This window comes from Hesperophylax consimilis, chromosome 16, assembly GCF_061612785.1.
Source record: "Hesperophylax consimilis isolate HC1 chromosome 16, BYU_Hcon_1.0, whole genome shotgun sequence".
Taxonomy (NCBI): domain Eukaryota; kingdom Metazoa; phylum Arthropoda; class Insecta; order Trichoptera; family Limnephilidae; genus Hesperophylax; species Hesperophylax consimilis.
Window position 1 is genome coordinate 35319192 of NC_142851.1, and position 27379 is coordinate 35346570.

The 27379-nt window shown below is 36.2% G+C and overlaps 1 protein-coding gene across 3 annotated transcripts in view; it reads left to right on the forward strand.

Annotated features, from left to right (window-relative positions):
- Nucleotides 1-27379, forward strand: part of LOC149417130 (uncharacterized) — an 87086-nt gene that overhangs the window by 36452 nt on the left and 23255 nt on the right. The window contains exons 2-11 of one of the 3 annotated variants that reach the window (XM_089641245.1): nt 16339-16437; nt 19199-19351; nt 20423-20635; nt 21251-21436; nt 22649-22789; nt 23441-23632; nt 24082-24303; nt 25410-25622; nt 26168-26310; nt 26827-27097. In XM_089641245.1, the coding sequence (XP_089497371.1) occupies nt 16365-16437; nt 19199-19351; nt 20423-20635; nt 21251-21436; nt 22649-22789; nt 23441-23632; nt 24082-24303; nt 25410-25622; nt 26168-26310; nt 26827-27097 (1807 nt within the window). In that variant the 5' untranslated portion in view covers nt 16339-16364. Of the gene's footprint in view, nt 1-16338; nt 16438-19198; nt 19352-20422; nt 20636-21250; nt 21437-22648; nt 22790-23440; nt 23633-24081; nt 24304-25409; nt 25623-26167; nt 26311-26826; nt 27098-27379 lie in introns of those variants that run through there. The other 2 variants (XM_089641243.1, XM_089641244.1) reach the window with 2 other exon arrangements.

A 27379-nucleotide genomic window follows, 5' to 3' on the forward strand; every position in this document is an offset into this window, starting at 1 on the left:
ACTCATTCCCATTGTTAACATTCCACAGAAATATTGTCTGACTTTGTATTGGGATCACCTCAACGGAAGTATATTTCTATATTACTCTAGGTGTTAAGTTGTACCGCACAACTACTGCTAGGGGCGGCACCACTGCTAATTGTGCTGCTAAACAACATGTCTCTTGATATCTTCAACAACAACCTTGAAGGTTTCAAACTTTCAAGATACGTGCAAATAATGTATCTTAATTAAAGAATTTTTCACTTTGCTATTGAAAGAACGCATTATTGTATTTTTATTACTGTTCATGTGTTCAGTAAGAAATAAAGTTTTTTTACCATGCGTATATTTTCGAGATATACTAGATGCGCCATTTCTTGGACCAGCTAGTAGCCAATTTCAAACACTTTTTGGTGTGACTGAGGATTGAACCTTTCTCTCCATAGACTGGAGTGAACACCTCTTAAACCTAGGCAAAATTAAAATTGGATAGCAACATTTATTTCGTATATTCGCTGCTGTAAATTTTTAAATATAAACTGTAAATAAAGTTTTAATATACGTATAAGTATAAGGTTTACAAGAAAAAAACCTCCGGTGTGCGATTTTTAAAGATTTAGCTATGTTTGCATTCAAAATTTTAATGTTTTTAATTTCATAAATATTACATGTTTGTAATCGGCTATCAAAAACAGGTCATTTATTTGAAATTGACTATCGAGTGGAAATATTTGACAACGTGCTATTTTTTGTATGGATAGGAGGGTGAATGCTATTTAATGATCTCACCTGGCGAATTTTATTATGAACATTATTATTTTGTTTGCGCAGGAGGGTTGGTCGACGTTGATGTTCATCATTGGTCGATGGACATCGCAACTGATATTGATGTTGTTCAATCAAAAGCGCTAGTATACGAGTAATTAGGTATTATAATGCATTTTCAGTTTGTAATCTACAACTGGTAATATATTTATCCAATGAAGTCGCTAAAGTATATTTCTCGTCATGCTAATACCATCGTCTTGGGAGAAAATCCCATCTACTTATTTGTTGTTTAGTATTTCAATGAAAAGTATTTTCGTGAGCTGCAATATGCATGGAGTAATTTTACTCGATTGTGTCATTACAATAAATTATGGAGTTGATTTGAGATTTTCAGGACCCAAAGAATAATGATATATTTTTGGGGTACTTCTTTAGCCAACGTTTTGGACAGCATTACATTGCCCATGAGTGATATGTCCGAAATCACAATTACGAAGTTGTTTTAATAATAGCTTCTGGCAGTCTTTTCTTGCAGGCCGTTTAAAGTAGTCAGGAGAAATTATTTTTACTGTGGTTGGTATTTCAAATAAACTCTTTTTAAAAATATCTATTTCAAATTATTATAAGCGAAGATTATGATGAAACTGAAATACCCAATCAAATTTAAAAAAAAGGAATTAAACCCGCAGTCTTATGATAGCCGGTCAGCTTCTCTAACGCTACGTCGGCTTATCCCAAGCCCGCCAAATAATTCAATATGTACTAGTATTTTTCGTTCAACACTTATTTTTTTTTTTTTTTTTTTTACTTTATTTATTTTCATTTCTTTACATATATTATACATAATAATAGACAATAAATAATAACATAATATATATTACCAAAATTGTATACATAAGAAATGAAAACCCACTAAGGCACTGCCTGAGTGTGGGTAATATAAAACCATTACTATATTTCAAGTACCTAAGTATAATATATATAAGTAGAAAAAGTTTTTTTTGTTTATAGTTATTATAAAATTAAAGAGAAAACATTATGTACAATAGTTTATAAAGATTCAGCAAGTGAGTTGTAGAAAGGATCAATAAATTTATATAAAAAGCGTTTCAATATCTGCGTCATTCAGCCATAATTTTACCTCCTTAACATATTCTATTTTTTTATTAATCATTTGAGTTTGTAGTGGTAGAAGGTTAAATGTACGAGGACCAATGAAACTGCTATGTGTCTGCATTAATTTAGTATTTGTTTGGGGGGTGTAAAATATATTATTTGTTCTTTTGCTCATTCTGTTTTCATTTATTTTGAAATTATTTTTGTTTTTAAATAAATATTTCATTGTTTGTAATATAAATAATTTACGAATGCTAAATAATTAAGATTCTTTGTATAATAGGTTGGTCGAGAATGTTTATTGCTTATTACATTTTTTCCACCGGAAAACAACCAACTTTATTTGTGTAGCAAAGGTTTTGTTAGTGCTAAATATCCCACTAGAGGGCGTCGAGACATATTATATTACTTTATTGGTGAAATATTTTGATTTGTCAACTCGCATTAATATTTTAAATTTGAATTTCGATGTAGTTTTTTTGGTTGAATGAATAAATGAATGACATATAATAAGGGAAGTGCAAATTAACCCATTTCCCGACATCCGATCAAGCTGAAACTCGAGCTGAGACTCGTTGTCGATGACAATGCATTCTAACAACATTTTGGTGTCAACCACGTACACATACGCGGAAAATACGGACATATACGGAAATCAATTGAAAAAAATTGCTAACCTTTACCTGGTGAACTATTTGTCGGTTTTCTGTTTTATAGAATTATTTAATAGTATAAAGGAACATCTAGGGTAAACTTTTAAATGCAAAAAGTGCCGATTTTCTCCCTTTCTAAATATGTTTATATGATGTCAGACCATAATACAAAAGGAGGTATCATTTGGCGACAGATATAGCACTACGTGACCCGAGTGGTTAAGGAATGGCAAACATTCCAAGAATAACCTGACAATACTATAACCTGATAATTGTTTCTACTAGCATAATACCAATCGGATGAATACACATCAATCTTCATCAGTATTCTGATGTGACCAAAGTTTTACGGAATTAGGTCGCGTGTGACCGCGGAACTTTTCAATTCGCTGGGATTTTTTGTCGGTACGGGTTATATATTTATTTAGGGCAAGCCGCACTGTGTACTGTGTGTATACTGCCAGTAAGTACTAGCTACTGTAGTACCGAGTGTACTGAGGCGAGGATAGGGGATTCCCCTGACTACTGTTCCCGTTCCTTGATATAAATAAAATAAACACAGAGACTAAAATAGTACCACGTTTTGCGAAGAGCGTATCGACGTGAGATTTTTTTATTTTGCATTGGCACAATAATTAAACTAGTAGTTCTGTGGACAGTAGACCTCGATTTATTTTAGGGGTTTTATGCCATGTTGCGCTACCTCCTTCTTTAGCCAACGTTTCTGGTGGCATTACAGTCTCCATCATCAGGGTAGATATGTAAAACACGTCGTTTAAGATAATTTTAGGAGCGATAATCTCAAATTAGACCGCGCGTCCAAAAAGTAGGTATATTTCTAATTTACTGCATAATCTATTTAATAAATCAAAAATTATTTAATAAATTAAAAGCAGAATTTCCTCTGAAATTATAAGTTTTGTAAGTAGGTACTCAAATACCTATTTAATTTATATAAACGTATAATATTTTATGAAATATTTCAAATAAGGAATTTAAAATTTGTCCATAGAAATGTCACCATCTCAATAACAATAATTTAAAAAAACTTTATTTAGGCAAGTAGCTATTATAATATTTAAAAGATCGGTTAAAATTAGAACCTAGTCAAAGTTAGCTATCTAGTCAAAACGAGGCTTGCTCGAATGATAAAGTGGATGCAGCAGATGAAATGCCAAATGGTCGAGTTAAAACAGGACTTCGCTATGCTCCGTCAGTTGTAAATAAACTTTTGATAATTCTTAAACTAGTTTCCACGATAACTCCTCAAAATGACAATTCAACACACCAATAAAAAGTGGTATAAAGTAATGAAAAGTGATAAAACAAAAACTAAGTTAAATGTTACATATGTAACCTATTTAACCTAGTTTTTGTTCAATCACTTTTAATAACTTTATACCACTTTTTAAAGTCTATATAAAGTCTTATACCACTTTCCCTAAAAAGTGGTATAAAGTTATGAAAAGTGAGAAAATACAAACTAAGTTAAATGTTACATATGTAACCTATTTAACCTATTTTTTGTTTCATCACTTTTAATAACTTTATAATACTTCTTATATGTGTGTTGAATTGTCATTTCGATGAATTATCCGGTCACCGTTTAATTATTATTGTTTACTTTTTGTAGGTACTATGAGAATCGTAGTATAGAGTTTTTTTTAAATACTAATCTATTTGAATATCACTTTTGTTTTCGGGAATAAATGAATGCAAATCTTGGAAGCGGAAATTAATCCACTTCCCGATATCCGATCGAGCTGATACTGTCGGTCCTGCCTGATCGGCATTTGGCGAGGTTGTTAGCGCCACTCTCACTGTCACTATCATGCCTGAATTTGGTCGGGAACTTTATTCATATTGTCATGTAAAGCAGATACTTTGTTAGTGACATTATAATTTTAAGTAAAACAATAAGTTTTTTTACATCCCTTTTAGATTGTATACTATTCTGCCGCGGTAACTAAAAACACAGTGTCTTCCTTGAGAGTCTTAGGGAACACTGTGTTTTTAGTTTCAGCGGCAGTATTGCCGAACAGGTTTTGGTACTATCGTAGCTTCTTCAGGGCAGTATAAATACTCAATAAGATGGGTTTTAAGAAAGTTTTAATGAAGCCCAATTTTTATAAATTTTCCGACCAAATTCCAAACTAAACCTGATCAAATATGTAACTACCTATTGTTTGTTATTAACAAAACTTATTTTTAAGAAAACGCGAATACGCCAGCCCGCCATTAATATGATAAATTACAATAAAATCCACATTTCCCAAAATAATTTTACAATAATTTTAGCGCACAATTGTTTTGTCAATTGAATAAACATTTAATATTTGAAGAAGTAAAATAAATAACAGGCCTTTCCAGTTTTAATTGGTGCTTATTTCATGGTATGACGTTAATGACGCGATTATTCAAATTAATGATTTTCTAAAGAACTCCTTCTCGAGGTTAATGCCGTAGGTACAGTAATTTATCTGAGAAAAATATGTTTAAAGACAATTTATTACGAGAATGTTTACTAAAACTTCAAATAGTAAAACAAGAAACCTGACAAACAAAGTGTTATTTGATTCAGTCATTTTAATAACTTACACAATGTGTTTTTCGTCATAATACTAAAATAATACCCAAACTATAAATTATGTTTGTGATGGAGTAAACGAATGTTTTTTAGAAGTGATTCATTATACGAATACCTATCGCCTGAATGAACACAACGTTAACGCATCAACATCGTTTGTGGATAAAGGTACATGTCTAATTTGGTGGTCATAAGATCCTTAGAAAATATGATTTAATAAAATCGAATGCAATAGAAAGATAGTATACACATACAAGTGCAAAGGTCCATCAATCAAGTGAGCCGTTTCAGTAAACTGAACTCTGTACCTGTATATAGAGTCCAAAGAAAAAAATAGCTTGCTAATTAAATATAATCCACATTTTCATCAGCAACGTTGGGATAGAACTATTTATTTAATATTTGGATCATTTATATAGCGCCGTTTACGTGAATGAACTTTCAGTATTGCTTCGCTTTGAAATCTTATATTTTTTGCTTCTCTTTGATATCTTGAACAACTTAATCAAATGTTTTCATTGCATGTGAAATCAATGTGAGGAAATTTGTATAGAATCCGGAAGATTTGTTATGAGTTTGGCGTAAAGTCATACGCTGACAAGTTAGTGAGAGTGAACATAACAATGCGTTATACAATTTTATATTCCTCACGCATTCACGATGGACAGATAGGCGACAGAAGAATTCTTGATCGTGGCTTACTGTCGAGGAATAACCATTAGCTAGCCTGGTTTCTCTTGCATTATCATCGCAAAACCTTGCGATATGTCGTTGCGAGGTGCGTTCCAAGACAACAGAAACAATGGAATAATTATGTGTTGGTTGATGTGGTTATGTGTGGACTTTGGCTGGTGTGGTGAGGTGTGGAGTGGAAGCAGACAGCCACGCGGCGTGACCACTTTCCAATGTTACGTGTTGCCCGCGGACTGTGTCGTCCCTATCCTATACCGTATTTCACGTCTTGTTAGATTGCCCGTATACAGTATGAAGAAAACTGTATTATAAACACTTAATCGCAAGATCTTCTTTCCGACAGGAAGCCATGCTGGGAAGCCATTTGAAGCGAGACGTTGAACCAACTTCCTGTTTCCATCTCCAGCCTATTAACGCACCGTTTTATATCATGGAGTTCTTGTCTTAAAAACAGAATGTTTAAATTCTGTCAAACATTCAATGTAAAGATATATGTTTTTGCTCATTTTTCTACCCTTTTAGCGTTCAAAATAATAACTATCTTCATCTCCTACATAATAATAATTGGATAATTTATATAGCGCCGTTTTCGAGAAAAATCATCTCATTGCGTATCGAATTTTTCCGTTTTTTAGCGGCAGTTCTGTCACTTGTGTTCAACGTCTGCAATCCTGCATGTTTTTTTCAAGGAGGCCACACGATAATGGTAATACCTGGTACCTCGTATTACGCAATGGGGTTGGATTTTGAGAGGGAGATGTCCTCAAAATTTCAATTACCTACCATCTTACAGTGGTGGCACTTTCGTCGTACTATTTTATTACTTTTATTCCATCGAATTGCTGGGGTTTTTTAATGTGTTTGATTTTTAGTGGTAGGTTATAATATTATTGTAGGTACCATTCTTATGCCGTTTGCGTATTTCAATTTCACATTTCTTCGTGGGGTGTTTAATACATGAAGTTATCTCTAAATGTAAATATTACAGCAATCTGAAGAACGATAAACGAACTTAACTCAATAAATCATCGAGTTTTATAATTTTCTCGGCAAATCCATTCTCCTGCGTGGTCGCGTGCTTGTACCGTGTACTTGTACCCGTATCTACCATAATTGTGAATATTCTTGCACCGGTGCGTTTAGGTTCACCAATCCCGTAGAGATATTATGTCTGGTCTATTTCCAATCACCTGTAATTCTAAATATTTGCAGCGCATTCGGGCATTAGTCGGCATTTGAGTCTTGTCCGCAGCTCACAAGGAAGGCTTTTTGTTCAATTGCCTACCGATATTGAACATTTCCGCGGTGAATTCGTGACCGCTCGTTGCTGTGAATGGATTACCTAACGGCATTCTCAGGTAGCTATAGCCGAATCAACTTTAGGTGACTTGAGATGGAAACAGTTTTTATGGGGAATAGAAATATCCAAATCCAAATAAACAATCTTTGTCAACAAATTCCACATTTTCCAATTATGTGCAACAAGACAAGTGATTTAGAAAAAGTCTGTTAAAAAGACTAAATTTATTTGCATTTATCAAATTGTATTTTATTTCATGTAGAGTAAAACAGGTAGGTACCTACTCATCAAATAACACATTTTGAACTTTAAAACTTCGTGTTATTTTTTGACAAATTCGCGTTATTTGTGACCTTGTGTAAATTTTGAGAAAATTGACGGTATTTTCCAACGAAAGTGATTTTATGTTAACTATTGGTATTTTGCGGCAAAACAAAATGCCTTTTTTACGAAGTGTTTTCGGTATAGAGTTGTGTTCCATTTTATGGATATTCAAGATTGTCAAAAATATGAACAAAGAAGTATTTAGAATGCAAAATGTAATTTCATGTAAAATGAACTGAGAATATCTAAACAAAAAGATTGAAACAACATACCTTTCTTATTGAAAAATAGCCGAAAATCCGTGAAAACCGTGAAAAATACGAAAATTCACGTCACTTCATTAAAATACTTATTTTGCGTTAAAATTAAGAATTTCGTGTGAAAAATAGTGACATTGCAAACGTGTTTTTCAGGTAATCCACACATTATTGCAAACTCTACAAAATGATTTTTTTTCTTACTCCAATACCTGTTAATACCTGTTAATACTTGTTAATACCTGTTAAATCTGTTAGGCGACATTTTCTTTTTAGAAAGCTTTTTCTCACTCTTTGATATAATGTCGCTAAAAGGGTTCTCAAATAGAGTTTAACTTTCGTAATTTATGTATTTTTAAATGCCGTGCAAGAACTCATCATAGGGGACAATGTATTTATATGCAATACTAGACTTAAGATAAGATCAGGTACGTTCTTACATACATTGTCATTGAGTTTGCAGATTTATGTTAAACAAAAGTAATTATTTCGGTTTTAGTGAATATATACATTCATAGCATTATCTCCCAAATCAGCACAAAGAGTTGTTTGTTAAATGTTAAATGGACGAATTAAAACAAAGACTAAATAGATTTGTATTATAAATGATATGTCCAGTTAGTATGTATCTCTCGAATAACAGTATGAGCTCTCAACGCGCTGTGTTCTCTTTTGACAGTAACAGTTGGCAGTTTGAAAGAGTGAATTGTGAATCACCATTTAAATGGAAATTTGGTCCAATTGAGAACGGAAGTTCAGACGATGTCTCTATGTTGCCTTGTTGCCATGTGTAAGTACTGCAACTCGACTTTGGCAATGCTTGTGAGAGGTACTATCCCCTGAAAATGTACATGTCAATCTCTATTATTTCTAATGTTCTGCATTTGCATGTATTTTGTAAAACAGATTTCTAGAATATGAACCAAAAGGTCGCGAGTTCGGCGCCCGGCGTGGGTTTTTTTTTGCTTATTTCGCACATAAAATATAACCGCCTTTGTTCAAAAAGTTACCGAAAATACACAATATACAGACAATTGAATGATTTTTGTTTATTATTCCACCTGCGATCTTAGTTCAAAGTATGATTACCTAGTTATTAGTTACCTAGTACCTAGTTATCGATTGATTCAATTTATTTTTTATTTTAGTTTAGTGGGGAAACAAACAGTTTTACAATTTTATATAAATAAAAATAAACAAATGTTGCATTAACCAGTGAAATTTCCACATAAAACATGTATCCACTACTAAAACATGTATTTACTACCAACAATCATTCTGGAAAAAATATCCTGGACTGGATTTTATTTCAGGATTGTGAACAAGTGGCAACAATTATTTATCAACAATAGGAATCCATGGCAATGAACTGCAGTAGTTTATAGAGTATCTAAAAAAATAAATTATAAAAACATAAATTGGAGATGCTATCTCTGAAGATCACCAAGCAAACATTGGAGTTCCTCAAGGATCTATTTTGGCACCGCTCCTTTTTATTATTATACTATTAATATAATATTTCTATAGAATGTTTAAAATAGTCATACACTAGATAACACCATTAAATACATTTATTTTAGTCCATACTGATGAAAACAATGGGAAGTATCACTGATACTTTTTAGATTTTCAAAATATTTGTTTCAGCATGTTTTCCTGAAATTGACAGTTATATTTTATTCAGAAGCATCTCGCACAAACAAAGCAGTAAATATAATTCCACAGGCGATAGTAGACAGACAGTAGCTACTATCGCCTGAATCCTCTATCGGATGTGATTTGTCTGCGACTTCCCAGCGGGGCTCCGCCGGTACTAGTCCAAGAGCTGAACATTTGCTATTCCCGGTGAGAAAATAACTCATTGGGGTCGAATACTTTTTTTATAGTTCACTCCGATCTCCAGTGTAATACATTCTTTATCAATTCGATCGAATTATCCGATACTTTGGAGGGTATGGGAATGTTTTTTGTGCACAAGCTTAGTCATATTTGATATTTATTTCTATTTTCATTCCTAGTCTTATGGAGTGAAATAATTTAATTGGCTTCTGGTGCACATTAATCGAATATAATAGTTTTCCCCTTTGTGTTGACTTGCCGAAGCTTAAATCAAAATGTCATTACCGGAATAAGTTCACATCTTTATTATCCACCAACATTTGACGGCCTCTGTAGTTGAGTGCTTACGATCCTTAGCTATGAATTGGGAGGTTGCGGGTTCAAATCCCGAAAACAAAATAAAGAAGAAAAAAAAACAACACAATGAAAATGAGAAAATAACTTAAATATCTTACAGACAGCACATGCGAGGGTTCGTTATTAACAATTTGGTTTAATTTTCACCAATATAAATTTAATAAATTGACCTGAGGACAAATGGAATGTACTTTGAAGGAAGGTTTCGAAACATGTTGATATTTATGGTTACAAAGTTATATTTATATCGTTTAAATAATACATTGTTTGCTAAATTCATTCTGTTGAATTCCCCCAGGTTAATCCATTTGATTGTTTTAATTATTCAGTTTCACAAGAAGTTTGAGCACACCTTCTCCGCCATTTCAGACAATAAACCGTACAGTTTGTTATGAAGGCAGCGCGAATCAACAGACGGCCTTCAGCGTCAACTTTCAAAAGTAATCATGCTAATGTCGAGACGAATTATTTATTTTGCTAAAGTAAAGATACACGTGCAAGGATTAGGCAGCATCAGTTTACAAAGTTTTGTAGTTCATCTTTTCTTAACAATAAGTTGATTACAATTCGCCCGTCTGGAACCCATATTATAATATTCACATACAAGCTATTGAAAGAATACAAAATAAATTCTTACGTTTTTCTTAAGTTTTAAAATGGATATTCCAGCAAATTTGTTGAACTACAAAACTCTTTTAAATTGAATGAATTTATTTTTTTATTTTATTTTATTAGGTACAATATTTAATGAATATGCTTAAATTGTCGGACAGAAGGATTTTAACTAACATATTTCTATATAAAATTCTAAATGGTGCGTTTGATAGTTTAGAATTGCTTGCATTGTCAAGCTTTCGGATTCCACTACGTAATACTAGAAGTCGCGATTTATTTCTGTGCAGAAATTCTGGGACTAACTACCATATGTATTCCTCATTGCCCAGAAAACTTACGGAGGGAAAGAATTATACCGAGTCAGTAGACATCTTTACAAATACAAAAGATTGTTTCTGAGGCAGTTTAGTTTTGTATTAGAAATATGATAAATATAATATAATATTTATATACTTATTCCTTCTATTTGTTCTAAATTATGCTCCATGTCAAAATGTTACCACTTATACCTTATGTAATATCCCCGCGGACCTAAAATGAATGAAATATATATTTTTATCGAAGGAAGCAAACACTTTGTGATGTGACATTGACAAACAAAAAAAATGATGTGACAAACCTGGTTGGCTGTTAATATTAATTCATAATAAAAGTGGTGTTTTACAAAGTGTATTTTTTTCATTTAATATAAAATATATATTTTTTAAAGTCTAGCGGCCACTACATTTAACGGTTAGTGCTATAGAAGCATTCAAAAGAGACAGGTAGATTTGCATTTGACGATCGTCATTTTGACGAATGTTAGCCATGCAGGGTTAAATCAATAGGCTTTTGTTTCGTAGGAAATGTTATAGACGGAAAATTCAGCCAATGTTCTTCTTGTTAAAATGCTCTACTAAGGTATTCCTTACCTTTATAATGCAGGTCGTAAAATTGAGAGCGCATCGCCATGGCCACGAATACAGACAGGTGAATTGTATTATAAATTATAAGGTAGCTGCTACGTGTTCCTATTCCACGATGTTCATTCCCTCTAAGTAAATTTATATTGGCGAACTTCTGCGTCTTTTCCAAGGTCTGTCGTTGTTTTCCGTTCTTATCGCGTTACAAAAAACATCCGAATAAGTATCTCCTTGAATTCCTGCGGTTCTGGTACCCTTACCTCTCTCTAAGTATCCAAGAATATCATTATATATGAATTAACGTGCTTACTTGTAAGTTATTATAAAAATTACTAGTATTTTAGTGTACAGAAGACCTCGCGTCCATAAAAGTATGTTTCCAATTTTCTCATTTCATAAATCAATACTGAAATTTCCTCTGAAATCATTGCATTTGTGAGTAGGTATTTAAATACATACCGGCTTAATATCAGCTATAAATTGGCACATTTTTTCAAAACTTCAATTAAAGTATTACACAATTTTTCCAAAGAAACGTCACTATCTCAATGGCAATTCTTTTTACAAACTTTCTTTAAACTTATATTATTGAATAAAAAACATATCAGAAAGTTCAAATAACATGATGATTTAACGTTTGAAAAAATAATGTTTACCATATCATTTGCCACCATCTTGAAATGGAAACGGAACGTACAAATAAATTATAGACAGATGTAATTACAGAGTTAATCAATATTTTTATTTACTATTCACTCGCATTTTTTTATTATTTATTTTATTTAAATTTCTGTTTGGCAGTGTACCTAATAATCCATTTAATTCAAAAGATTTCTTGTAATAAAATTCTTCACGATTTGGGAAGAAAGATATATGCAAAAAAAATATTTATATGTTTATGCTATGCCTACAGAAGAATAGTATTATTCTACGGTTTCAGGCAAAAAATCTGTTAATAGATTATACACCACTGATAACTCGTATGCTAAGTTAGCTGATGTTTTTAATATAACTCTATTGAAGTATAAAGCTTTACTAATGAAGCATTTTAGGTTTTTTGTTATTGTTTCTTCTTCATTTGTCTCACTTACTTTGTACTGATGTAGTAGTCTTTTTTGTTGTTTACTTGTATAATCTTATAATTTTTTTTTAATGTTAAACTAACGTTTATAAGACAAGTTTTTATGCATAGCACAAAGGATAACAAATAATTATAAGCAATAATTAGTCATCCGAAATACTAATACAAATTGAAAACATCTCCCGAGTAAAAATAAATATGTCTCGACGCCATCTAGTGAGAAATTTAGCACTAACAAAGCCTTTCCTACAAAAATAAAGTTGGTTGTTTACAGGTGAAAAAATATAATAAGCAGTAATTGTTGATTGAGGTACTAGTACATATTGAATCATTTGGCGGGTTGGAAATAAGCCGACATAGCTCAGTGGATACAGAGCACCTTACCGGACATCAGAAGGCACGGGTTCAATTCCTGTTGGCGGCATATATTTTTACTCGGGAGATGTTTTCAATTTATATTAGTATTTCGGATGACTAATTATTGCTTATAATTATTTGTTATAATTTTTAGTTTTTTTCTTTTTCTATGTGGTACTATGACTGTCAATAAATATCATGTATGTAAATGTTTATTATAAATAAATGAAAACATAACAACGGATCATCGATTAAAATGTTGATGAAGTGGAAGAATTTGAGTGCATTTTCTCCATCGATATACTCGTAATAACCTCAGATTGATCACGCATAGTGCGTAGTGCCAAGGCCAAGGCCATGGGCTCTTATTTGGCCAAATTCAAGTGAAACTCCCGGAAAAGAAACAGCTCATTTAAATTACTCCGCTTTTTGATGAGCTCTCATTTATTGGAACTGTTAAATGTTCTTCGATATAATTCATTTTTGGGCCAGTAGGTGGACCAGTTATTACTACAAGCCGTAAGAATACAAAGTAGGCCCATCTCAAACTATCATCGTAATAATCATTTTCTATCTATCTTCTTCTATCTTCTATCTACACATTGTGTAAAGAAGAGTGCCTGTGTGTGGTTTGTGGGTTTTATATACAAAACTATAGATTTATTCCGAGATTGAATACATTTTGCATACGTAACCTTAAACAATTGTAAGATCACTGTGTACTGTCTGCATGAGATTTCTTCATAAAACCTTTCGGTAAACTGGTTTTAGGGGGTAAGCGCTTGATCTGTTCACTGCTCCCAATCTTCTGTAGCACAGAATATCGGGAGCAGTTGGGACTCTTGTGCGGTATTAACATTAAAAAGGTCTCATGGGCAAGACCCATAAGGTACGAATAGGTAGTAGTTTGTGATATGGCGTGTCAAAAATAAATTAATGCGTCTTTAGAATTGTGTTAAAATCCCAAATAAGATTGCTGACCATCAAAGTCTTAAATCTTATCTGATTATCCAAAAGATCAAATTTTGAACTTTGTGAAAAAAATAGGAAGAAAAAGGAAAAAAACCGGACGGAATATTTTTAAATAATTGATGTTATTTTCTCAAGTTGGAAAAAGTCAGGTTTGTTTTGAATAAATCTTTAAATTATGTGCTCAAGTATTATTTAAAAAAATGAATTTCATTCAAAACTTTCTGAATAAATAATAATGCTTTGCCGCGACTCTCCGCTGCGGCGATTTTAATAAAATGTACCGATTTCTAAAGGTCGTGAAGGTATTTGCACATCATAATTTATTATAGATCTATGGTAACTTATAATTAACTACAAGTCGGATATCACGTGGTGTAGAGATGCGATGAGACTTCTAAAATAGAATACAAAAGTAAACACAATGTTTGTCATGAAATCATTCGAGTGCCGGTGCATTACAAAAATAGGTACAAGAGAGGAAAGAAAGATTATTGTCGCGATCGGGAATTGAAATCGGGACTGTCCGGGAAGCCATAAATTATCGTCATTGAAAAACATTTATTTTATTCATATTTCTTATTAAAAAAACACTTTCCACATTTCTTATTTGGTAACGCCGTCCAATCGCTCCGAGACTATTTGCCATAGTCCCCGTGAGCATTCAGGCCACGCATTCAGGCCATCCACGGGGCAATTGGCACCCCTTTTCACCTCATCCCCTAAAAGTGAACCTGTTCCTTTGAAAAATTTCCCCAGGTTGGTCATTTGTTATTGGATATTTGACTTTGTCACCTGGTTCCACAATGTGTCTTCTCTGATATCTAAGCCTAGTTCTCATCGGGGTGGGACATTGGTATCATATGTGAATTGGAGTCACTTCATCCTATTTACATTTCCTGCATCTATTGGTGGTTTCCACTCCTAACAACCGCATGTGTCTCCTGAGGTGGCAGTACCACAGTGAGTTTCTGACTGTATTGAGTAGCTGCCTGGTTCGTCTAGGGTCTAGTCCGTCTATGAGTACTTTGGATTGTCTCATTTAGGGTCCCCTCTCCGATTCCTTCCAGTACTGGGATTCGACCCTCCTTTCAATATGTACTTGTGTGGAAAGCTACTGGCAAGGTGTTTACTAATAATAATAATGTATTCAATAACCTATTTGGGATAGGCTGTGGTCGGCTACAGTAGGTTTCCTGCTGGCTAGGTGCTTGCTGGTGAGGGCAGGTGTGTGGCGCACTGAGCAGTATTCAGTGCGTAGTGGGCCGGTCTGCTCCGATTCAGTTCATCAGGCCGATTGGCCCACTGACCTAGACAAGTGGCTCCGGCGCCTAATGCATACTTCATAACACAATTATAATGTTTGGACTGTGGCACTTTCTCCTACTTGACCTGACGTTTCGGTCAGCCTTGCATAGTCCATCTTGGGGCGGATGTCATCGCGGACATAATAATGGCATACGTCTTTCCGTACAAACTGTTTCATAAAGAAAAACTCGACATTCAACGATGTATATGTCCCAACTTGCTGCACTAGCTGGCGCGTGTTTATATAATTGAACTTGCATATTTTTATTATAATAAAGATAATACAGGAATAATGTCGAATAAATAAAAATAATAGAGGTAAATAAAATAAAGACAGGTAAACAGGGAAAATTGAATTTACTCGTTATGTTAAATCTAGTGATTTTAAAATTTTAATTGAATGAATACATAATGTTTAATTAATCGGTATGCCTAAATATCATCTATTTTCGGTATGCCTACATATCAGGCCATGAGCGAAGCTGTCAGAGAAATCACTATTGTCGTTATGCCTACATATCAGGCCATGAGCGAAGCTGTCAGAGAAATCACTATTGTCGTTATGCCTACATATCAGGCCATGAGCGAAGCTGTCAGAGAAATCACTATTGTCGTTATGCCTACATATCAGGCCATGAGCGAAGCTGTCAGAGAAATCACTATTGTCGTTATGCCTACATATCAGGCCATGAGCGAAGCTGTCAGAGAAATCACTATTTTCGATTAACCTTTACGACGAATTGGTTTACATTATGAATACCACAAAAATACTTAAATTGTCTTTTCTAACTAATTTGCTTTTCCTACTGTTTCGCAAGAGTAATTATAGTAAAATTGTTAATTACGGTTTTTTAACATAAGCGCAAACTACTAAACAATTATTTTCTTAATTAACCTTTTCATGCCTAAGATTATTTGTAATGGTTTCCCTCGACTTCCTTTTTTTCTTATAAAATTACTCATAAAATAAATTTAAAATAACCAATCGACCATTTCTGGACTCTGCTTGCTAAGCGATTTTGATGCCTATTATTAATATACGTGGTGATATATGACATTCTATTCTTATCATATCTATTCTTAGCTTATATATTCCTCATAAGATCCTCAACTACGAATCCAGGTCGCAGAGGTTGCGGGTTCAACTCCGGGAGTGCACAAACAAATTTTTCGACGAGAAATTAATATCACAAGTGAACGAACATTGAAAACTGTTATTTTTTGTTACAGGTGACTTGAATGAGGCAAATGCTATCATGGAGGGCTTACATCATATTTCAACCATATTAGTGGTATCGCTACTGGTGGTGCTCGGCGTTTCGGCAGATGGTGAGAATCATACAAATTTACCATTTGTTTATTAATTATTAATTAACGTTTAACCTTGTGATTTGCGAATGCTGGCCTAGATTAATCTGCGTCTGTGACTTGTCCCTAGCCCAGAGTCCTCTGACCGTTCTGCGCTAGGTGTCTTGCGCTGCGTTTTCCAAATACTCTTGGTTGTTGGTTCCAGATTCGTTTCTTTCATATAATTCATAGTTTGGCTCGCCAGTGTATATGCTCCATTATATTATTTATATTCATTATACAGCTTACTGGCTAAACAAATTTTAAAGGACGCCAAAACACAAAGTAAAAATCTTTAACATACTAGTCTTAGGACGGGTTGTTTCGGAGAATTTGAACAATTCATCAAATTTCAACGTTCATTTTCGGGTTCTGTGAAAGACTTATTCAAATTCTGTTATTATATAATTGTAGGCTAGTTGCTTGACAAAACTGAAATAAAAACAGAACTTGAAAAAATCTTTCACAGAACTTGAAAATGAACGTTGAAATTTGATGAATTGTTCAAATTCTCCGAAATAACCCGTCCTTAGAAGTTATTGTCTAATGGCTGAGTATTATTATGCATCAAAAATCCTCACGGCCAAAAGCATTTTTGTTGTTTGTTTTTGGGGTGTTATGCCGTGTTGCGCTAACTCCTTCTTTAGCCCAAGTTTCGGACAGCGTTGCAGTGTCCATCATCAGGTCGGCTAAAGAAGGAGTTAGCGCAACACGGCATAACACCCCAAAAACAAACAACAAAAATCAAAAATCCTATTCAAAATCATCAACAACGCTGTTGACAATGACTACCTTCCAGAAAACATTCATTTTGAGTGTCCACTATGAAACTCATACTCAAATCAACTAACTCATCCCGTACTAAAAACCAACTACACAAAGCATTCATTGTTCAGAAGAAAGTGCACAATATGGGTACAATAACATCTTTTCAGACGCTGATAATTTCCACTTATCTTCAAGTCAATTTACTAGATGCATACTAGAAAAAATAAATCAAATGCTGTGTGTAACATCTTTAAATTATTTTCTCATTTTCATTGTTTTTTTTTCTCTACTTTATATTGTTCATCTTTTATCATTTTTTAAACATTATTTTATGATGTTTGTATTAGTTTAATTTTACCTTTTCATAGTATACAGGGTGTTGAGGGACGTACTTGGCTTACTTTAACCAGTTATTCCTGACATTATTCGGAGTTAAAAAATAGTTGAAATGTTGGCCTCCGGTGACTCATTTGATTTTTTTTTTAATTTTTCACATCTTATCACTGGTCACTCAGCCGAATAACTACCCAACCCCTCACATCAAACCTAGCTGTCCAATTACCGATCGTTGAAAAAAAAACATTAAAGATGTCACCGGGTGCCAAAACTCCATTTAAATTTTTTACTACAAGCAACCCAGTAACATTTAATTTTATTTAAAATGTGTATTTCGAATTGTTTGTTTCCCAAATAAACTAAAATAAAAATAAAAAATTCATTCCATTCATGAGTTCTCATCGAAGCCAATAATTTACAATATAAACATTTTGTTGCACAATAATACTTACACAATATGAATAAAAATACATACCTTTGTAATTTGTATTCAAATCAGTAATGATGGGGATAAAGGATGTTTTCAAAGCAGTATAAACTAGAAATGATTATAATAAGTTATTTCTTCTTTTTGTCGACAAAACACCATAACAGTAAAATTATGTATGCAGTCATTTTCCGCGTCCTATAACTATGATTTGATTTCAGTTGTTACTTTAATAACTTATTGCATGTTACACATATATTGTGATTATAGAGTTAATCATATACTATTATTTATTTATTATTTTATGGAAAAAATTGTCTATTAACAATACAACATCATGCCAATGGGAAATGGAAATGGGCTACATTAGGAGAGGTCACTTGAGGGAGACCCTTTCACCTCTCCAGCCGGACTCTTTTGACACAACTCCTTGTACCGCAGTAGGGATGAATTCAAACGTCTGTCATTCCTTCCCTAGATACTCTGACCACCCCTCATACCTTTTTCTTTCCCAGAATCTCCTCTCCTTTAATTATTTTATACGGAATAAACTTACTGATATAAAAAACTGTTAATTTATTACAAATCTGAACAAATTGTTATTTTTCCTGTTAAAAACGGGACTGTAGGGCTTTAACGAATGAATTGACCAGAGTTCCTAACAAAGTATCAGTGAAAAGCGAATGGACGGCGGAACACGTGTTCAAACAAATATTGATATTGATATGCTGATATTGTCGCATTACGTCATGATATTTATTAGGAAAAGAACACGTGTTCTCGCTAATATGTTATAAGGAAATTGACATGCTATCACTTTTTAACAGGATCATTTTTCTCCGTGTAGACCCTCAACACAGCATCCCCAGAGATGACGTAGGTCCAGAGACAAATTATTTTCCTAGGGGCCTTCTGTGTGAAGCTAATAAAAAAATACGATGAAGAAAGAATGACAAAGAACAATGTAGAAAATTTGACATTTAGAATAATTATTGCAGTTGAGTGCATTTTGGTATATCGCTGATAACTCCTTGCGTTACCTTCGTGTACCAGAAGGAGACGTTGAAACGGAGCTCCCGGCGAAATAACTATAGATAGGTACCGTACAAAATATATTAAGAAGAAGATGAAACACATAATTCGGAGAGTTCAGTAAAGGTGACATTTAAACCATTATGATCTGTTGTTGATGATGAAATTATCTTTCTCCAGAAGAAGCCAGGAATGGGCGCTGTCCCCCGCTGGTGAAATGGGGCGTGTGCCCCCCCGGGGCTCTCGCCTGCTCGGCCGCCCAGGACTGCGGCCCGGACCTGCACTGCTGCGAGAGCCCCTGCGGAGGGGTGTGCACCAAGCCCCTGTTCACAGGTAAGTCAGCACTCACCATTTTATTTCTACTAGCCTAACTTGTTGCGTTACAGATGTTTCGACCTCCAAAGCAAATCAAACTGTTTGATAATAATTTCTATGGCCGAAGCGGTTCTCACACGACAAGCAAACTACCAAAAACGTGTTTAATACCGTAAAAAAGTCTGGTTTAATACCGTTTTAACCAAACAAATGCAATGGTAATAAGCCAAGTTATTCTTTGTGTTTTCGGTATGCTATTCGTGATTTGTTCGCTACCAGGCTCATTATAACGCATATTCATGTTGGGACAGCTCTGTGATACTGAATCATATCCTATACTAGTGCGTGTTGTGAAAAGGTTTGACGATGGTCGAATACTGATTCAAATTCTAGGCTGGTGCGTATTGTGAAAAGGCTTCACTATGGTCGAAGTCTGAGTCCTGAGTGGCGATTCCTGTTCTACATTCTATATTTCCTTATCCAAAATATTAAAGATTTTTTGCCTTTACTGCGATTCTAGTGGGGGAGATTCCGATACTACTTAAGGATAAGGAATTGTCAATGACCTTAAAAATAGTAACGACTTTAACCTGATCTGCGATTCCAGTTCTCTCGGAGGAAGGCAAAAAGTCGTTAATTTTAAGTTTAAGGACAATTTATTATCCTAAAGTAGAACCGGAATCATCCCTATGTTCTGGACAATTTTAATACCGACATTTTTCTCAACTGCGATTCCGGTTCTGTCGAAGGAAACCTGGCATCTTTAGCTTACGCGAAGGACACTTTCGGACCAATTGCAATTTCACGACGTAAGCCTTCAGAAGAAGTTACGATGCACTTCGTCCACTCGGAGAGGTTTGATTTTTTAATGATGGTCCCAAGGAAACCATCCAATAATAATGTAAAACAATGACCTTTTCGTCCAGGCTGCGAGCACCTGCAGATGGCCGCCACGCGGAGAGCGCGCGCGCTGGGCGCGGAGGGCCGCTCGGTGCGGGTTCCGCGCTGCACCCGCGAGGGGGACTTCGACCCCATCCAGTGCGACAATGAGATCCAATAATAATGTAACACAATGACCTTTTCGTCCAGGCTGCGAGCACCTGCAGATGGCCGCCACGCGGAGAGCGCGCGCGCTGGGCGCGGAGGGCCGCTCGGTGCGGGTTCCGCGCTGCACCCGCGAGGGGGACTTCGACCCCATCCAGTGCGACAATGAGATCGTGGGTAGCTGCTGGTGCGTGGATGAAGCGGGCTTCGAGCTGCCCGGCACCAAGGCGCCCGCCAGGGGACTCGTCAACTGCACAGGTTAGCTTTGATACACTTTGTTTACGTGATGGTGTGGAAATCTCAATCACTCTTAATTACGAATCTTTCAGGCGTGGAAAAGGTGATTTGGATGGTGATAATTGCTGAAAACGTATAATATCTCTGGCAAATAGGTATTTAAAAACCTTACTAAAATTAATTATAAAATAAGGGAAGATAATTTAATGTCATTTGTAAAATCCATCAAGGGGCAGTCTTTGCTACCAAACTAACTATTTCAGACCGTATGTTGTGGCTGCGTCATAAGATTTGCAAACAGTTTAACAAACCCCAAGCCATGACATAATCGACTGCATTATAAGATCCAAACTATCCTACCTTCTACCTACGCTTCTGTAGGTAGTAGATACCCTCGATCTTATTGGCCTCATACCAGAAAAAAATAAACGTATTTTCACCTTTGTGAGACAGTAGCCAATAATTTAGAAGTTTTTTTATCGAATTATCAAAAATTATTTTAGACAATCCAGGGGAAGATCGAAGGAAAACGATGTATAAGGAGACGCTAGTCCCTGTATTGCCCATTGTAGCCAATTATGTCCACGTGTTCATGTGTCCATTTGTCAATGTATTCGTGTCCATGTCTACGAGCAGCTCCCGCCGCTTGCGCCGCCGCAACCTGCCGCATGCTGTGCCCGCACGGCTTCACGCTGGCGGAGGACGGCTGCCCGCAGTGCCGCTGCAGAGACCCGTGCCAGGGCGTCAAGTGCCCCGGCCAGCTGGCCTGCCAGCTCGAGGAGGTGGCCTGCCTCAGGCAGCCCTGTCCGCCGGTGCCTACATGTGAGTCAGCAAACAATCCAATCAATAAAGTTTCCCACACATATTTGACTCAGCGTCCTATTTTTTAAATGAATTTTCTGAAATGTATCAACTTCAAAAAAGTGATCTATCGTAAATAGACAAATCAATTACCGATATATATATTTACCCTAATAAAAGAAAGGTTCTACTGTATACATACGATTAAGTAAAAAATATAAGTGTGTTTAAAATTAATAAAGTTTTAATCATACCTACGTTTCACATGTCTGCAGTCTGTACAATTAAGTGGAAAATATAGCCCTATTACCACCCTTTCAAGACAGCCCACATCTGCAACGTCCCCACTTCCCAATAGGAAGATATTTGATACTTTTGGAATCGCTGTTCTACAATGTAGAATGAAGACATAATCATGTATTATCAATGTTGGTGCTGGTGTTGTTGACTTGAAGGGGTGCAAAAGGGGATGGATGCTTTACGAAATCTCTTGTAGACAGCGAGCGACCTTTCTTTTGTTTTGAATGTTAGGTGTCAAAAATTTCATCAATCTCGGAATAAACCCGTAAATTTGTCTAAAAACACAAGGATTTTATATATGTATTAAATAGATAGATGCGTCGCTGAAGACCCCGTCGCTGCCCAGGCTTAAGCAAAGTTTTTCGAAATCAGATGTAGATAGTCATTTTCCTCTTTTTCTAACGTCAAGTGTGCAAAACTTCATCAAGAAGTAACAAAATACTTCTTTTAGGGACTGTAAAAGGGGATGGGGTGGTTTTTCAAAATATCATCTGGACAGTCACCTTTATCTTATTTTGAAGGTCAGGTGTGCAAATTTTTATCAGAATAAAGCTGAAGATTTGTATAAAAATCATATTCGCCCGCCGCAGACACTCTCCTTTATATGAATATATGACGATGTATTGAAATATCATAATAATAATAAATATGTTACTAACTTACATCAATTAACAAGTTGTTGCAATTTAATTATTTGACTACATTGTTTCCAGTATATCGTAATCTCGTTTAAGAAATTCATCATCGACACTTACATAATAATAAAACAATTATTTATTAAATGAATTAAAGTCAAATAACGTTGTTTACATCACTTTATTATTCATTATATTATTATTATCTCATCGCAAAGCAATAACCTACCTTTAGCAGAACTATTTATAGAAAAATGAATAATTTATTATTTGCTTACATTTTGTTGCATCGTTGAAGGTAAGCGAGGCAGAAGTCTAGACAATGTGTGCCCCGTGGGAGACCCGCTGATGATCTCAGACACACAGCGACCATTCCTGTGCGGAACTGACCCTGGAAAGCCAACGTGTCCTCCGCTGTACCAATGTTTCGTCCAGAGAGGTTTGTCTTTTTGTAATTAATTGTTGTATGATGAAAGAGGAAGCGCAACACGGCATGGTACCCCAAAAATAAATAACGATAAACCCCTGGTAGACTGTTCATATAAAAATTTCTCAAAAGCCTTTAAAACCGTGAATCACGATATCTTACTTACAAAACATGCTCATTTGAGTTTCTCCCTTCGAATGTTTATTCAAAAGTTACATGTAAAACGAAAAGCAATTTATCACACACGAACTTTTCCAAACGTTGAGTTTGTTGTTTTTTTTGGGGTTCCCCAAGGGTCAATCCGTAGCGTATTTTATTTTTTATCTTCATTGAGGACTTTTTTTAAATTTATTATCTGCACTGTTTATTACATTTCATTGAGAATTTTTCGATCACCATGCTAGGCACATTGCTGAAGTCATCCGTTTTCTCGCTTTCTCCCTTTCGCAGACGATCTTCAATTATTTCTACTAATTATAAATATATGGAGGATTGTGGAGTCGTCAAGAAGCTGGCGTTGACAGGGTGTAAAGATAAGGTTAAATAATCCCAGTCAAGAAGAGGAAGAGAAATAAAAATGGATAGTATCTGTACTTCTGGTAGAGGTTGGAGGCTATAACTATTATAGAAACAGATGGCTCATGCAGATTGTGTGTGTTCCAGGAAACGACTACGGGGTGTGCTGTCCCGCCTCGCTTAAGATCCAGAAGCCAGGCATGTGCCCCGCGGCCTCCAACACCACCGCTACAGAATGCGACACACCATGCGCGCACGACTTGGAGTGCCCTTCCATGCAGAAATGCTGCCAGAGCGACGAGTGCGGGAAACACTGTGTCTTTCCTGATAACCTTACTGGTAAGTAAACCATCAGCATTAAGTACCTACCTTTCACAAACATCAATGAAAAAATACTTTTTTCTGTCGTCTGGAAGGTACCTTCCAAACAGTAATCTTCATTTTAATTTTTCCCCTCCCCTCTTTCAGCCTCACAAGGTTGGCCAAATGCTTAAAATAACGTGGAAGTCTAAGAATACGAATTATTATAAGTGTATTTAATTGAAGATAGATGCACAGGCTGATAGAGATATTGAAAGAAGGATAAATGCTGGATACTCCATTTATGGAGGATCAAACGCAGTTAACAAAAAATGGCCAATGGGTGTCAAAATGGAGTGCTGGCACCAACTCTGATGCATGGCAGTGAGGCATGGAATTGGAAGGATGAAAGTAGAACGTCGCCTACCCCTGTGGAGAAACAGCGTGATGGTTAATAGGTTATTAATTTATGGAATAATTTGTTGCAGAGTGCCTGCAGCAAAAGGCCTTGGCGGAGGCTCTATCTCTGAACGAGCGCGAGGGCCGCGGCTACATCCCGCAGTGTTCCGAGGAGAACGGGGCGTTCCAGCAGCGGCAGTGCTCGCGCAACGGGCTGGTCTGCTGGTGCGTGGACCCCAAGGGGCTCAAGGCCAAGGGCTCCATGGGACCAGCCAAGGGCGTTGACTGCAGCAAGTTCCAGGCCGACAAAGGTACACAGCAAACCTGAACATTTATTTAACATGGAAAGTCCCCTAAAGAATTGCAGGGGACAGTATTTGTTGAAGAATTATACTGACATCCGTAGCCGTCTGGCTACCGCGTCATCCCTTTTGAAGCGCAGAGAAATTAAGAGGGTTTTTATTATCAGCTGAATAAAATTCAGCCTTTTCCCAGTTTGAGGGTTAAGACATGCCAAATCTGGCATGCACAAGTAAATTTTATTAATCAATCTGTGCTATTTCAAAACAAAGTTTTCATTTAAATTAATATATTTTCGAAACGTCCCAGAGCGGAAGACACTTTCAGTATCGCCCTGGTATGAGACCACAATTCAGAAACAAAACGTTGCTTGAAATGGTTCTGGCCGCATTTGGTGACCAGATCAGTATAGCCATTTAACTTCCCTCCCTCGTCTTTTCATCTCCTTCCTCTCAATTCAGCCTTCAGCCTTACAACATCCCCCTCCCCACTACCTACTCTACGCCTCACAACTTACCCCAATTGGGAATGCCATAGTTTCACTGGCTCCAGACGGTTGGAAGCAGTTGGTACTCCTGTACGGTATTCACGTAAAAAAATGAACTAGATGATCTAAATTTACGCCTGTATACTAAAAATCCCTCATCCACTACCGCCGACCAGTTTACCTTCCGTTGAACTCGAATAATTTAATCCAAACTCCAACGTCTTCTGTTGAACTTAATCGCTTCGTCAGCAGTCTGGGAAATTTCTTCATCCAGGTGATAGGCAGCATTCTATGGATGGAATTTGGTAACAATGTTGTAAGCATGTGCACCGATACTCGTTTTATCGACATTCTCAGAACTATCATGATTCATCCAAATTTAACCTTAATAACTTCAAGCCAATTAATAGTGTGACACAAATTTATTTTCTTGCATGGCGCAGAAGACGTTACTCAGAAGCTGGGTTTTGGGATAGATGTCCTTTCTTCTTCGACATAAGTCATTTCCACACCCCACAGCATCCCCACAGATGACTCAGGACCTGTGGGAAATTTTAGGCCTCCGAAAACTAATCGGTACGAGAGTGGCGATGTTGGCACTTCATCACAAAATTATGGTTTGGTTTTTAGGCCGCCCAGAGGCGCGCTCGCTTAGCAAGCCGGTGTGCGACCGCAACATTTGCGCCTCTATCTGCGAGTACGGCTTCCAAATGGACGCCGATGGATGCCCGAGTTGCGAGTGTGACGATCCGTGCCAGGGCTTCCCGTGCGCCGCCGCCGAGGAGTGTATTCCCGTCAAGGAGGCCTCTTGCCAGGATGACTTCTGCCCTACTTATCCTGTCTGTAAGTCACGCGGAATATCTTTTCACTAATCCTATATACATATTTTTCTCACCATTTTTAGAGAGAGAGAACACAACGTTCGTTTTTTTGTGTTCTTCTTGTGTCGAATGATCATTTCTTTCGGGAATAATAATACACTTCTGTCGCTGAGCTGTCAGTGCTATACTAGTATTCCTTAAAAACCATTTTATTGGTGTTTAAACCAATCTTTTACATACAATAGTGACTTCATAATACAAACCTTGTGAAGTCATTATTGTATGCGAAAGCTCTTCTTTCGTATGTTGGGGGGGTCAGAGAGGGACATCTAGGTCTGCGAACCTATCTAGGTTTGTGAACCTCATAAATCCCGCCGGGGAATGACTAGAACGGGCATTCGTTGGCCACATGTTGAGCGGTCTGCACCGGTTGGCATTAGAGATATTAGGTATATTTGTATGCATCCAGCTATCGTTGCTCGATCTTTATTGGCATAACATTGCGTTTTGGGAGCAAAATGAAGGTTTTTTAATTGACATATTTATTGAATGAGATTCTTGTTCTAGGTCGCCCCAAAGTAACTTACGTGAACCCTTGCATGCATGACGCTCCCTTGACCAACGACACCACCGGAGAGATCATCAATTGCGACCCTGACAATGATGAGGACAATCAATCCGATTGTCCTGTCAGCCATCGTTGCATCCAGGTAAGTCATTATAAATCACATCCTAAAAGATCTTTGAGCCCTCAAATTAAGTAAGCAAAAACCTGGGAAGCGGCTATGGGTATAGCCGCCCCTTTAAAAAATATGATTCCATGATAACTAAACTCAGTGACAATTCAAGACACTTTTAAAAAGTGATATAAAGTCTTTAGAAACGATATTTTTTTTAACCTAACCTAACCTACTTAACCCAGTAAGTAAAGTTTTTGTTCATCACTTTCCATGACTTTATATAATTTTTTAAATGTGTGATGATTTATCCGGTCACCAAAAAATATATATAGTAAATATTTCACTCCTAAGCTCACAAATCGCTTTGTAAAGAGTCACGTGATCAAGTCAGTGCCACCGAGGAACGATTGTTATTGATACTCGTTGTTATGGCTGATTTGTGTTGTTTGACAGCAAAGTTTAGTTAGCGATATCACTGACGTCGTAATTTGGCGGTGGTGCGTCAGCCCCATGTGGTACTTTTCAACAACAATTGTTTCCACACAGGTTGCAAATAGTGCGCAAGCTGTCTGCTGCCCCTCCGAGGACATGATGGAAGAGGAGGACGAAGGCGAGGACTACTCCATGAAACCAGGACTCTGCCCCTTCAGCGTCAGTCAGCTCTGCGGCCTCAACGACACCCGCTCCTGCGTTGCTGATGATGAGTGCGATGGAGACGCCAAGTGCTGCCTTACGTCCAGATGTGGATCCGTTTGCGCAGAACCAGAACTCAAAGAGATCATTAATGACGATTCAGACTTTGACAGATCGCCATCAAGTAAGTTTTAAAATATCTACAAATATTGTTATTAAGAGATTCCGATATGATGCAACAAATTTCTAAAAATTTTGTCCTTTTATTACCAGTTTCCACCTGTTGCGGGCATCTAAAGATTCTAACTCTCGATTGAGTACTTTTCTTTGCATCGATGCGTAATCTTTCTATCTATCTTCTATATAATATATTTAATGGAAAAGAGTGTCTGCACCGACGTAGCTTTATTTTTTATACAAATCTAAAGTTTAGTTCAGAGTTTGCACACTTGACCACTTTGCACCT